This window comes from Halichoeres trimaculatus, unplaced genomic scaffold (assembly GCF_033239565.1).
Source record: "Halichoeres trimaculatus isolate MK-OKI-2021-1 unplaced genomic scaffold, fHalTri1.1 fHalTri1_scaffold_9, whole genome shotgun sequence".
Lineage (NCBI taxonomy): Eukaryota > Metazoa > Chordata > Actinopteri > Labriformes > Labridae > Halichoeres > Halichoeres trimaculatus.
In genome coordinates this window covers 18,682,334-18,696,514 of record NW_027437188.1, presented here as the reverse complement: position 1 = coordinate 18,696,514, position 14,181 = coordinate 18,682,334, and the positions used below count along the sequence as shown (strand labels likewise).

The following is a 14,181-nucleotide window of genomic DNA, read 5'->3' as shown; positions in this document are numbered from 1 at the left end:
ACATTAAGTGAGTGCTGAGGTTTGGAACACATACACTGAGATCCCCAGGCAGAAGGCTTTTTATGACTGAACAACCATGATCAAAACTAAACAAGACGTAGTGTTTACTGTAAGGACTCATGTACTCTGAAATTATCTGCTGGGTCAGCTAAGGCAGCTATCTCTTTGGAGTCTCTTGGTAAGAAATACATTCATTAGTGACCTTGTCAATTTTTTAGCTTGAATCTTAACTTTTAGTTAAATTTTAATTCTTTTTTTAAGTAAAAAAAAAATGAGAGTTCATTTGAAATAAATTTTATGCCTTTAAATGTTTCTTTATCATAAATCCTTCTGTGACCTGTCTATGACCTTATTTTGATTCGTTGTTGAAGCGCTTTGAAAACTGAATTGTGTTCAATAAATAAAAATTATTTTATTATTGAACTCTTGTATTTTTTGTCTTTTCAGAGATTTTTTAGCCCAACAACAGACGGGATAAAAGAAATCTAATTTAAAAAAGTTCAGTAGGCCCTCAAATCAACAAAATATGTGAAAGTGACAGCACAGCAGAGAAGGCATTTAAGGTAATTTAAGTTTTTATTTGATTGCATTTCTGTTCACTTTGTTTGATTAAAATAAACCAAAGTTTTTCTTTGACTTAAGCTGAATCATTGTATTTTATGAGTGTGTGACTTCATCCTTTTCTAATACAACACACCAGTTTCCCTGGTCATGGTAGCTGCTCTCCACCTTGACTCCAGCCACCTGTCTACACAGCTGCTCCAGCTCCCCCTGCTGGAAAACGTGGTAGTACCGATGAAAAATGGGGGCCGAGCTCTTCTCAGACTCTGATTTTTGTTTCACAGTTGAGGTCTGAGTTGTATCTATATCTGGAAAAGGTTTAGAGTCTGGGTTTGTGGTAGGGCAAGGCTTTCCCAGAGTCTTCTTGGATTTTCCCTTCTTCTCTTCCTCTCCTGATTCTCCCTCCCCTCGTCCTTTACCCTCCTTCAGATGCCAGGGAACTAAAAGGTCCTGTGTGTTAAAAGCTGTGCGGTTTTTGTGCACACTAAGTTTTCCATCAGTCACTTTGTTAAGATCGTGTAGATTGTCCCCAGGCCTGCAGTCATCCTTTAGAGGCTCCTGGTTGTTGTCTGATGTGTATTTGACAGGGCTGTGGCTCTCAGGAGGTTCCTTGTTCTGGTCTTTGAGGTACTTTGACCTCTGCTTGTTGTACTCTTGTTCAAAAGCCCAGACATAGATGAGCGCTCGACCTCCGGGCTTTAAAAGTCTCACCATCTCTCTCACCGCTGCAAGCCGACGGTCCTGCGAAATAACACAACACAAAAGAGTCATTTCTGTGTGTGTGTGTGTGTGTGTGTGTGTTTTTCCGTAGTGCAATCCAAACAAAACACCTAAAGTTTTTACAGACTCATCAGTCAGAACCCTATCAGCCAACAAAGTCAGTTTGAACTCTTCCTTCTGGTAATGTTCTGTCCTCAAAATAAATCTTAAAATCCTGCTGGAAGTTTTTTAACATTAGCCACAAAGGATCGGCAGGTGTTAGTGTTGAGGTCTTACCCTTTTATCTGTTACCAGATTTTAAAACTGAATATTTTAGCTTGAGTGAATAAAATTACAAACATTTTAACAAGTTTTGGAGTAATAAAAGCCTGAAATTTGTTTAACTTTTCTCAGTTTTGATAAATAGTTTTTAGGTCCTGAAAAGTATTTCCATTGTCACCCCTCCGGCGCACACATACGCACACACCCCATGGATGAAGCACAAAGACAAATATCAGATCTTGGACCTGTACCAAAATGTCTGTTTCTTCAGTGTTCTTGTCTGACATCTACTCTGAGTGCGCATATGCGTGTGTGCAGGTGTGTAAAAGGTGTACCTGTGTTGAAAAGTGGTGTATGACAGCAATAGAAATACAAGCATCACAGGAGGCAGCTCGCAGAGGGACTCTGAGAGCATCAGATACAAACGCCTGGAAACCTCTGTCTGCACAGATTTGGACAAGGGCACTGCTGCGGTCACAGCCAACCTGAAAGGAGACGAGAATACACACACAGGAGGACAAAATCAGTTAAAAAACAGACAAACTGTGTGTATCGGTGAGTGAGTGTGTGTGTGTGTGTGTGTGTGTGTGGGTGTGGGTAGAGGTGGGGGGTTGACAGTCATGATCATTTTTCGACACATTTCCTTTAATGTGATAAATCAATCAAGCGTGATAAGACCTCCTTCCCTAAAGACACAGAGGTGTTAAGACGGTGAGAAAATGGAGGCACATGCTCAGACCTATTTTCTGATTCGCACACAAGGCTAAGCATTTCCATTTCAATTAAAACCTCCACGGTTCAAAGTGTTAATCTGCAATTGGAGAGAGAATGAGAAAAAAAGGGTGAAACACCAACAACTAAACAGAAAATGAGGATGAAAAGAATCGTAAAAATAAAAGGAGCAGACACTTTATTGCAGCAACTGACTTTTGGAGTGTAAATGTGAAACAGCTCTTGCAGTTTGGGCATTTTTCAACAGATAAATGACTCATGGAGTAGGGTGGCATTTTACATTTAGATCACCTCAGAAGCAGCAGAAGGAGAAATGAAACAGAAAAGAAATGTCCATCCAGGGATTACTGAAGTAACAGATTTGTACACAGAGTAGTAGAACATAATAACACTCACAGCAAACACATCTGGGTTGACAGCAAGATATTTTCCATTTCCACAGCCCACATCAGCTAGCACGCTCCCAGCCGGGAGTGAGTCTAGAAACTGGCAAACACGAGGCCAGGGGGAGTGGCGAGTGCTGCTGAAGTGGGAGGCAATTGAGTCGTACACCCGATGCACATACTGCTCCTCCAGGAGGGCTGCGTCAGTGTGGGAGCAAGGAAGCGACGGAGGCATGGGTGTAGATACAGTGGGCACTGATGAAGCCCCCTGACTGTCACATGCTGAGGGGAAGGCTGGTGAAACACAGGCAGGGCAGGGTTTAATGATTATTTTAAATAGTGCATTCTGATGTGTTGTTTTGAAGAGACAGTGTCTCTCTGTTTCAAACATGGATGATTTTGGGTGTGATCTGTTTAACAGTGACACACAATGTAAACACAAACACAATGTGTAAGGATGAACCTAAAGGCAAGTTGTAGAGGGGAAAAGAGATGGCCAGAGAAAAAAGCCCTAAGGAACAAGATGAGATTTGAGGGTCCTATGTTTTACAGTATACAGGGAGTTCCCCTGGTGAGTTTGGCCAACAAGAATAATTTATGGAACATTTTAAATTTCTTAGAGATTTTGGAAACAGTGTTTTGGATATCTGTCCAAAATCCAAGGGGTCTAACATGTTGAAATCATAACTTTGATCAATGGCTGCACTACAGCAATTCTTTAATTGTCTCATACAATACCAGTAAAGACTACACTTTACAACAGGTAATCTAAAGCTAATGTGATACGTCAGTAAAAGTTACAAGAGTTACATTAAAAATATCTTTACACTTGGCTAAGTGACATCTATCAGAGGCAAAACATTTTTTGTTATCAGTCAAACTTTTCTTTTTAATAAAAACTGTAAGATTCCTACCACAGTCACACGGTGTGTTTCTTATCTTTCGGAAAGTGAAAGAAGTGCGAGTGCCCCTTTTGCTCAGTGTGAGATTGCTGTGGGTCCCAAAATCAGCAGAGGGTTGTGGGTCACAGGCTGGCAACGTGTCAAACTTCCGAGGAGTAATCCTGAATGTGAGATAGGAGAAAGTTTACAGTCACACACAAACTTTGTGCAAAGTAAAATCTGTGTAATAGTCATACGTCATATAAACACCAAGAAATAAGGCAATGACCAAACTCTGGGTTTGACATCTTTTTATGTGTGAAGGGATTTAAATTTGTAGAAAAACTCCACAGGCAGACTCTCGGAGAAAAGGTCAGAGAAATTCAATATTTCTCTGCTCTTGCTCAAAGGAGCAGAGAAAGAAAAGGACTGTCACTCCCTGTCGATTGACTTAAAGCTCAAATCAAGATAAATTGACTCCATGACAGAGGTCTGACGACTCACCCGTGCGTCCAGAGGTATCTGCTCTCCCCTTTCATCAGCAGGAGGCTCCGCGGTGGCAGAACCACAGGAATGAGACGGCCATCGGGATGACGAAACTCCATCACCGTCTGTAACATCACAATAAAAGGCAGATCACAAATTAAAAATAAGTCCTTGTACGAATGTTTTGAGCTATGACGATGCAACTAACTTCAGAGAAAAACCAAGAAAAATGTATTAATAAGCAAAGTCAGGTCAAAACAGTTGTTGGGAAAATTTTAGTTGCAGCAAAGCTTATTTTGTAAAAAGCTAACAAGTTATTGTGATAAAATCAGAACTGTAATTGCAATATATATATATTTTCCCCTTCATTTTTTGTTGAATATCACCCTGGGGAAAACAGACACAAACACACCCACAAACAGAAATTTGAGCTCCTTGCTCTCACTAACAACTAGCTGAAGAATATCAACAGCATCGGTGTTTGATCCCAATGTTTCCTTACAGCGTGTAACAGCATGAGCTCTGCTGGGAAATTACATCCGCACAATTTCTAAACTGCATCTCCCCGAGTTCTGACAGCAGGAAAATTGGATTTTGTGAAGTAGAGGAGTGTGTAAGAGTGTCTATGTGTGTGTGTCTGTGTGTGAGAGAAAGACAGACGGGCAGATAAGTGTTTGTGTAATATTGTGAGAAAGTGATGTACATCCAACTCCAGCAAATGATCAGATCTTTGCCTGGAACCATAAACAGAAATCTCTCACAGACACAAACGCACAGACTGACACACACATATACACATACACACATACACACATGACAGGCTGAACTGTGCTGCTCCTATCTGTTGAGAATTAGCCAATCAATGAGACCAGTGGAATGTGACTAAATCGATGGTGATGCTGGCAGCTATGCTTGACTACAAGACTATTCATCAATCTCTGACCCACACACACTCTCACACACACACTTGTGTCCTCTCTCTTTGCAAATACAAATAGGCTCAATAAAACCACAGAGCGTAACACTGGTGTATGTGTAACTGCAAACATCCAATTTACATTAAGTTTGCATGTGTTAACAGAGTCAGTTTAGACTCTTTTTTTGTTTATTTTGAAAGCATTTAAATTAAACAAAACCCACTAAAATCCAATGGGGATTATTTATTGAGCAAGGATATCTGATGCAGGAATACTAACTAAGCCACAACCTGTAACAACAACATGCATCAATAAACACCAGGTACCTATTAAGAGTCAAAAACACATTTTTTAAGCTTTACGTTGCAACACATTGACATAGTCTTTGACATGTGATCCGAATAATGATCTCTGGGTGTAATGTATCCTTTTAAAGAAAATTAAAGATAAGCACATGTTCTCTGCTGAAATGACATTTATTTCATTTTCAAGTTTTATCTTATTTTCAATTGATTGTGTTGTGTAAAAAGTGCTGTGTATGCTTAGGTCTCACTGAGTGTCTACAGCACCTTTTTTGGTCATACAGCCAGTATGTAAGCATCAGTACATGAGTATGGCTTGATAGGAATGTTACATTATTAATCTTGTACTTGTGATCAATCAATCCCTCTAATGGAGCATCAAGTGTGTGTGTGAGTGCTCTTTAGGGAGTAGATTAAGTCTTCAACTTATTTTACTTATTTGAAGAGATGTTGCATTTTAGCACAGCATTGAACTGATATGTTGCACAGAGTTGTATGACAACTGCTGTATTTCAATCCTAATCCTATTTGATTATTTTAATTTTACAGATGTAGATGACATAACTTGACATGGTTGCTAGGCGCTGCCCTGTTGGCTATGGCTGCCTTTTGCAGCAGCTCTCTCTTCTTTGTCAATTTCTTGTAACTTCTTCGTCTCTTTCTCGTAATCTTTGTTTTTGGAGTGGATCATTACTTTGTATGGTTCATTTGTTGGTCATGGACACCAAACTTTTTGTGGCTTCAGTGATATTTCTACTACTTCTTATCCTGTGTTTGTCTGGAGATCCTACATGTAACCATAGCCACATTTCTTACATGTGAACTCAACTGTTAGCAGCCTGTAGCATGTCAATGCTAACTGGTGTAAGGTCCGATGTCTTCCCACAAGTTGAGGTGAAGGAGGTGAGGACAACGTGCTGGTTCTCAGGTGTGAGCTTAGAAGTGATGACATTGACCTCTCCTTCAATCCATCGTTACTGGGAACGTAAGATCTATCTCCAATAAGATGGACGAGCTAGCTGTGCTAACCCAGCAACAGAGGGAATACCAGAGGGCAGAGTAGCATCATGCTATTCACAGACATAGCTAACAGAGCTAACATCAGACACCAACGCCACATTGGAAGAGTTTCACCTGCTGTGAGCAGACAGGATCTAGGAGACAGAGATGGAGCATGACTGAAGAAGCTCAGTCCTGGACCCTGTGGAGGTGGAGGCTGGCTGAACTGGAGAATGATGGACAAGCTGTCATCTTCTATTTTCTTATGGACCTTTTCGCACTTTTTTATCCACTTTCTTACTTTTGTTTTCTTGATTGCTGCTGTGACTTCAACTTCGTTGTACTTGTTACAATGACAATAAAGCTCCATTCATTCATTCTATTCCATTCTTTTCTATCTCCCAACAATTTTTTGAAATCTATTTCCATGCCCTTGTGAACACATGTGGTACGTCCTCCTCACATTTTTGAGCAATAAAACAACCCAAACATCAGACTTAAAAGTTGAAGGAGCTGGCTTTAGGCTGCTGCTTGCCTTGGTTGGCATTTAGTTGTTGTTTGGTCTAGTGCGGCCTCTGTAGATACAACGCGAATAACATGCACAGCGCCCTCCATTGGCCAGGAGGAGAATCAAGATTCAAATGATGTTGAATTGGATGGGGAATGGGATGCATCAATTAATCAATAATTTTACTCACTCCTACTGTACACAGTGTGTACACGATATATTATGATACGTATGTTATGTCACGATACGATACGATGCGATACAATCTAATATCATTTACAAAGAACCTCAGTGGTAACAAAATGATACAACAGGTAATAGTGCAATACAACAGGACACATAACAAGAGGATACGATACTACAAGCTGCAACAGAATTGCACTGCAATGATAGGATACAAAATGAAATGGTAAGAAAGGGTAGATTAAAAATCTACTATAGGATACACTGCACTGCAATACGATGATGGGTTATGACACAATATGAAGATTGATGATACGTTACTATAGGATATGATGACGACACCGTAACACAATCTGATTTGATTTAGTGAGATGCAATTTATTCCATCCTTATAGAAATTATTTGCCTTTACAGTTGCATAATTTAAAAAAATCACTCAAAACCAACAACAATCATCATGTAAACAGAGTAGCACAACTAATTAAATCCAGAAACAACACATAATCCCAATAGGGGTGTTTAACCAGGCTGAATTTGTAATTCTGCGTACAACAAGCAAAATATAAGTAAAGCTCTGGTTTGCTTTCACATGGCATTTGATTGTTTCAGTTGTTTCTTTTGCTGACCTCTTATCTAGGCTTGAAATCAGTCACACCGTCTGTCTGTCTATCTGCCTGTCTGTATGCCACAGATGCTGTGACAGATGACAGCTGATTGCTAATCGACCCCCTGAGTTTCATACAAGTAAGGACAGATTGGTGTTCATCAGCTGCAGTCACCCTGCAGACACTCAAGCAGCAAGCAGCACTGCAGCACCAGACCACCAACTCCTCACACCTAGGAAAGTCACGCTGCCTGTTCCAAAGGGAAACCTGAGCCTCTACCGTTTACAAGAGCAGGGACACCATGGCACCTCTAACAGAGTCTTCAACCAGTGAGAGAGACTATGACAGTATTTATAAATGTCAGAGATAGAGGGAGAGAATGAGATGTGGTGACAAAAAGGTGACAAAATGTTCTCCACTAGATCTGAAGGACGTCAGACCCACACACACACTGTTGCACACACTCCTATCTGCCCCCTGAGATGGATGAATCACACGGATGGTCAGTGTGGTGACAGCTTATTTGATTGATCAAACTCTGTCACAGAAGGGCAAAAAGGCCAAAAAGACATCTAATGATAGTTTGTTTCTATCTACAGCCACTTTAATGCTTTGCAACGGTATAAAAACTGAACTTTTTTTCTTTTTTAGACCAGTGCTGTCATCAAATTAACAGAGTAACTTTGGCCTCATTCTTTTAAGAATTAACCATTAATCAGGCAATCCTGGCTACACAAGTTTACTGACAAATTATATGGTTGGTGGATAATGGGCTGACTTCTTACCTGTGCCCCAAGGCTCAGTGACATTATGGTGTCCTCAAAAGCAGAGTGAGTGTCCACATGAGGAGGAATACCTAGAAAAAGGGAGTAGGGATTTTAAAACGTAAATTGAATCAACACATTTTTTAAATTTTATTTTAGCTTTTCTCCAGGACAATTTTCTTCATTGAGACAATCGATAGTATATTTATATTCATTTGTTCAAAAGGTGTTCTTTGTTTTTGTTTAGTCTAAAAATCTTCATTCATAAAAATATTCTTAAAATCCTCGTGATGGTGCCACAGATTTGCTGGTGTATCTAACAATATCAAAAGAAAGCCAAAACTTGTTTACTTCAACTTAATTTACAAAGTGCTTTAAAACACAAAAATGTTGGCCAGAAGTCCTGTACACAATCCAAAACTATGAATTATAAACAGTAATGAAAAGCAAAAAGAAACAATAAAACTGTAAAAACAACTAAAGCCAACACCTGATGTGCGAAGGTAAATTGTTCCATAGTTTTGGGGCCATGACCGAAAAGGCACATTCACCCCTGAGCACTTGCTATGTCTTTAGGACAGCTTAAAGAATTTGATCTGCTGATCTAAGCAAGTGTGTTCAAGGCTTTACAGAAAGGTTGCACTGCCACCCTGTGGTGGGAGTTGCAACTATCCACAGAGTTGCCTTAGTTACAAAAAATGCATCAAGAGCAACCCTGACATCTGAAAATTGTAAATGGGCACATATTCAGTTCTTTTAAAAAATGTTATCTAATATATGTTTTTCTCTCCACAAACTGTGTTAAGTAAGAAAATGAATAACACTTGTGTTACAGTATTTCACTGTCGTGCCAACAACTCTCCTAAGGCTCTGGAGCTTCTGATACCAGTCTTCAAGAGGGGGTGTTATGCTATTTTGAAGATTTGTACTGTCTCTCTGGTTCATCTGTAGTAGCTTAAAGCTAAAAAAAAATAAAGCTATTTTCTCACACTGGCGTTTTAGAAAACTCTTGCTTTAGCCTCTGTCTGAAATGCTTAATTTCAGCTGCTGTCTCCTTAAGGACCAACTCCACAACCCCCATTCCAACTGACTGGCCAACCCTCAGAAGGCCAGCCAAGGGCAGGGTTATGGCCGGACCTTGTGTTTGAGGCCAACTCCTCCAACGTGTCATTAACCAGTGAGGAGGTCCTCACTGATCATTTTAGCAAGTCTTGTAAAGACATTGTACCATTTTTAGAGCAGTTTTGAGAGGTGGACAGACTGATTTAGAGACTTCTACGGCATATGGATATGTTGGGTTTGAAAATATGCACATTCAATATGAGCAAACAGTATTATAACCTTAAAATTATTCAAAATGTCCCCATAAAATTTAGTAATAATAACAACCCCTGTTTCAATTGACAACATTTTTTTTTTTTTTTTTTACGTTTTTTTTCAGGCTTTTATGCCTTTAATCAGAGAGGACAACACAGAGTAGGGAAAACGTGCCACCTGTTTGAGGGCTTGCCAATGGGGCATGCAACCTATGACACTAGGCAATACTGATATCGCAAATTCTAACCCACCACAGAACATTTTATATGGTATTGACTGTGCTCCAACTCATGAGAACACAGGCATTTTTTTCTATCACCATTGACTATTTTCTTTTGCATTTTGCCATGTATTTTTTTTCATTTATCCATGATTCTAAAGTTTCAACAACAGCTAAGTCTCACCTTGACCACACTCATACTGGTTGACAGTCAGCTGGTCTGGCATGAGGAGGATGTGTCCACTCCTCACACATCGTTCCAAGACAGGCAGACACTCTTGAGGGATACCTAGATGCACACAAACACACACACACCGACATGTATAAGAAGAAATTATTAAAATATGGTAGAGAAAAAAAGTATCAAAGTGATGTATAATGTGGATTCTTTTTTTCTAATACATTCGAGACAAGGAGTCTTCATGAACAAAACATTAAACTTATGAGTTTATGGTAAAATAAGGTGAAATGCTGAATTGCACTGTTTATATTACTGATCTATTGAGATTTGATCAATAAATCACTTATTCCAGAGAGGCAAATAAGTGATAAGAACACTCACCACAAGGTAATGGCTTGTCCTTATCAACGTTGTTGTTGTCGTAGCGAAATTCAAACCCATAATGTTTGACTTTTCTGTGCTTCAGAGCCTTTTGAGCTGAAAGACAATACAGTAAACAAATCAAATCAAAAACTGATGATCAAGTTGTTATGTTTTTATCTGAACTGTGCATCATACTTTTGAACCTTGATATGATTTCAAGATCTTAAGATTGCTAATTGCTATCTTTAGGTTATTGATCATTCAATTGGATCAGTTACCACCAGTTAAAATATGTATCATAAAAAACATGTAACATTTAGTGATACACACTTCACAAACACACCTTCCACACTAATTCTTCAAACATTTTTTCTTAGTTCTGCTGTGATTAGCTTCATTGTCATTCTGACCTTGGGTTTTATTTTGAAATAAATTACAAAATTATCCTAAACATAGAAAATGTCGTGACCACATTTGTGGACAACTCAGCCTTAATCAACCACAAGCGGAAAAATACATCTTGTGCAGGTCCTCACCTGTGACACTGTCATTTGTAGATGACCAGTCAACAGAAGTGAGCAACAAAGTCTCTTCCTCTGGGGACACAAAATCTTCTAATAAAGTTAATCCCTCTGGCAACAACACAGGCACACCCTCCTCTTCGGGGCAGGTTACTGCATAAAGAAAAAGAATAAACATTTTTAATGGAAAATAATTTACAGAGCAAAAACCATACACAGTACTGTGTTTTTTATGTAAAAATGCACTGTAATTAATCCAGCCTAAAGGGGTTTCTTATTACCTGAGTTGACATAGCTGAGGTAGAGCGTGACTATGTTCCCTCCACACTGCATCTGCTGCCCATTGAGGTGAAAGTGGGCTTTCTGAGCACTCTCCTCAGACCTGCAGCCAGTATGACATTAACAGACCTGTTTAAGATGTTTAAAATAAATCATGGTTTTTTAAACATGACTTCACACAGCACCTATACCTGTATGTTACAAAAGCGTAGGGCTTCTGTGGGGGCATGATCAGCATCTCCAACTCTCCCAACCCTTTTAGTGCTGACAACAGCTCCTCTCGACTAACACCATTTCCAAGGCCGCCATTAGCCACCACCAAACTCTGCAGAGGTCAGGAGACAAAGTGGTTAAAAACTGGCCTGTTCAGGATGGATGTCTGCAAATAGGGCATGTGGTACTTTTTCTTACTGCTTCAATATACCTGTCTCGAACTTTACAATAATATGATATCTAAAAGGTGATAACATGAGACCTAATCTTTGATTATTTGTCTAATGAAATCATACCATAGTTCAGTGGTTTTCATTGCTCATTTTTGCTTCTATTTTTTGACTTACACAAACAAGATGTTGGTTTGCATCTATATTACTATTATTATTATTTACATAGGTATAAAATTGCATAAGATCTGACAAATGATTGATAAAAGACATAAGAGGGGTGTGTCAGGAGAGGTCAAGAAGCCACCAGGCTTATACAAAAAGATGTCCCCTTTCTTAAAAAAAACAAAACAAAAAAACAATCAAAACAGGAAACACACAGAAACAATAAATACAGTAGATCTAAGCTGAACAAATGAGCGAACTTAAAATATATTATTTATTCTATTTTTTTTTTTAGAGCTTGAGGATGATATATCTAAGACCTATTCATGGTCTTCTGAAACATTTTTGATCATTACATTAAAAACAATAGGCCTATATTAAATATTAATTTTGCTTTTGGCATGACTGAAGTTTGTTGAAACAAGCTAATACTTTACCGGTAAACAGTCATGTAAAGCAGTTAATACCTTTTTTATTTTTTTAAACAACTATCCACGTAATTAAGTCGTCAATAACTTGATGTTGAAGTTTGAAACCCCGGCAGCTATATCAAAAGTTACTGTTCAAAAACTAAAAAAAACTACACTAGCTAGAACTCCTGCCTGGCGGACAGCTGATACCCCTTCTCTCTCTTTAAGTGTTTTTTCGGTACCTTGGTGGGCTGAGACGCCGTAACAATGCCTTCGTGTTTCAGGAGAGTATGACTGGCTTTTAACTGTTTTCTTAGTATTTTCTTCTCCTCTTTACTCCTCCTGAGCTCCTTCACGTTGTTTTCCACACTGAGGTCCATGCTCCGTCACTTTAAGGGATCCGGGTATAACAAGGGATTTTGCGCATATGAGTTCCTGATGCATGCACTCCAAGCTGCATCTGCACCGACTGGTGACGTCACGGATACTACGTACAGGTTGCTGCAAGTTTTGCTCTGCATGGATTTTTTTATTGATAATTTGTATCTTTCGAAATCTATAATCATGGGCATGACCTCGAAATGACATGTTTTTGGGGTGTAATAGTTAAACCAGAGAAAAACAATCATCACAGCTATAAGCCAAATAATACAGCTTTGCATTGTCTAGACAGTGGCATACACAGCCTTTTGAGGGCAAGGGTCAAAAAGGACAAAAAAGGCATATGCCACTCGTTATCACTGAAGAGGGCACAAGGTTCTATGAGTTTTACAAGACCACTTTAGTATGTATATTTGCCACCCAAGAGGGCCCTGTTTTTTTGTTCGTTTGTTTATTTACTAATTTAATTTAATTTAATTTAATTTAATTATTTTCTATTTTTTATTTTTATTTATTTATTTATTTTTATTTTCTGTTTTTATTTTTATTTTTATTTTCTGTTTTTATTTTTATTTATTTATTTCGTACTTTTTATTTTTATTTATTTTTTCATTATTTTATTTTATTTTATTTTATTTTATTTATTTATTTATTTATCTATTTATTTATTTATTTATTTATTTATTTATAAATAAATAGTGTTGGGTGGTGGTCCCAACACTCTTTCAGTCAAGTCAATTAATTTAACTCCAGATGTCTTATATTGCACCAGGAATAGGTTACTAGTATGTGGTATACATCCATAGTATCATGCATAAGAAGAGATTACCCGTTCTTTCTGGGTGAATGGCTGTGTTTTACCCTGTGGCTCCATTATATAGAACTGAAAATCCATGCTGCATGCCTCCCTAGTCTTCTAACAAAAGACAATGCTCCAGGGATCATTCCATGGGCCCTGCTCACTTGATAATAAGGGGAAAATGTAAATATATGGGCGGACTGTCCCGGCAGAGGCTGTGTGCCATTCCAATTTCATCCGTTTCATTCATCCATCATCAGACCGCCCCTGGATTTTGGCACCTGATGATGATCTTATAATACCTGGGAATGTAAAGTATAAATTCATCAGGCAAGTTGGTACAGGTTAGATATACATAAGGACATTTAGTCATGGGACATAGGTTGTTTCTCATGATTAGGTACATTGACCACTTGTAATCCATGTTTCTGTTTGTTGTTTTGTCTTTGGTGAAGTTTCTGTGTTGGTCAAAGTTATTTATGTGTCCAATCCAGAGTATAAACTCTCCTTAAGCCAGATTAATGACCCTACAGCCCTGTGGATTTAAACGTGTGTTCCAGCCCGCATGTGGTCTTCAGTGTCTGTGTTTGGCACATGAAACATTTGTGCGTCTGCATGGATTGATACAGGGGTGCTGTGTCATAAAGCCCTCACCTGTTTCCAGCCATCTTGGTAATTACAGTGCCAGGCTGAGCTGCCAGCCACTGGGAACCCTTCTTCATCTTAACAGCAGGCTCAGTTTGCTCTACAAAACAACAGCTGGTCAAACAGGGGAGCGTGGCTGTCCTCTGTGACATAAACACAACATTCAGCTTCATCTTGTTTATCAAAACAGTGCAATAAAATCTTAACTCTTTTAT

General features: G+C 38.8%; 1 protein-coding gene across 1 annotated transcript; it reads right to left on the bottom strand.

Annotated features, from left to right (window-relative positions):
• Positions 1-553: 553 nt before the first annotated feature.
• alkbh8 (alkB homolog 8, tRNA methyltransferase) lies at positions 554-12,555 on the bottom strand. Its single transcript, XM_074679597.1, has 12 exons — positions 12,384-12,555; positions 11,375-11,508; positions 11,186-11,286; positions 10,920-11,057; positions 10,402-10,497; positions 10,024-10,128; positions 8,324-8,394; positions 4,043-4,149; positions 3,572-3,720; positions 2,671-2,951; positions 1,878-2,027; positions 554-1,302 (listed from the first exon to the last, which is right to left on the bottom strand). The coding sequence occupies exons 1-12, from the start codon at positions 12,519-12,521 to the stop codon at positions 658-660; spliced, it is 2,115 nt and encodes a 704-aa protein (XP_074535698.1). The 5' UTR covers positions 12,522-12,555; the 3' UTR covers positions 554-657.
• Positions 12,556-14,181: the final 1,626 nt, after the last annotated feature.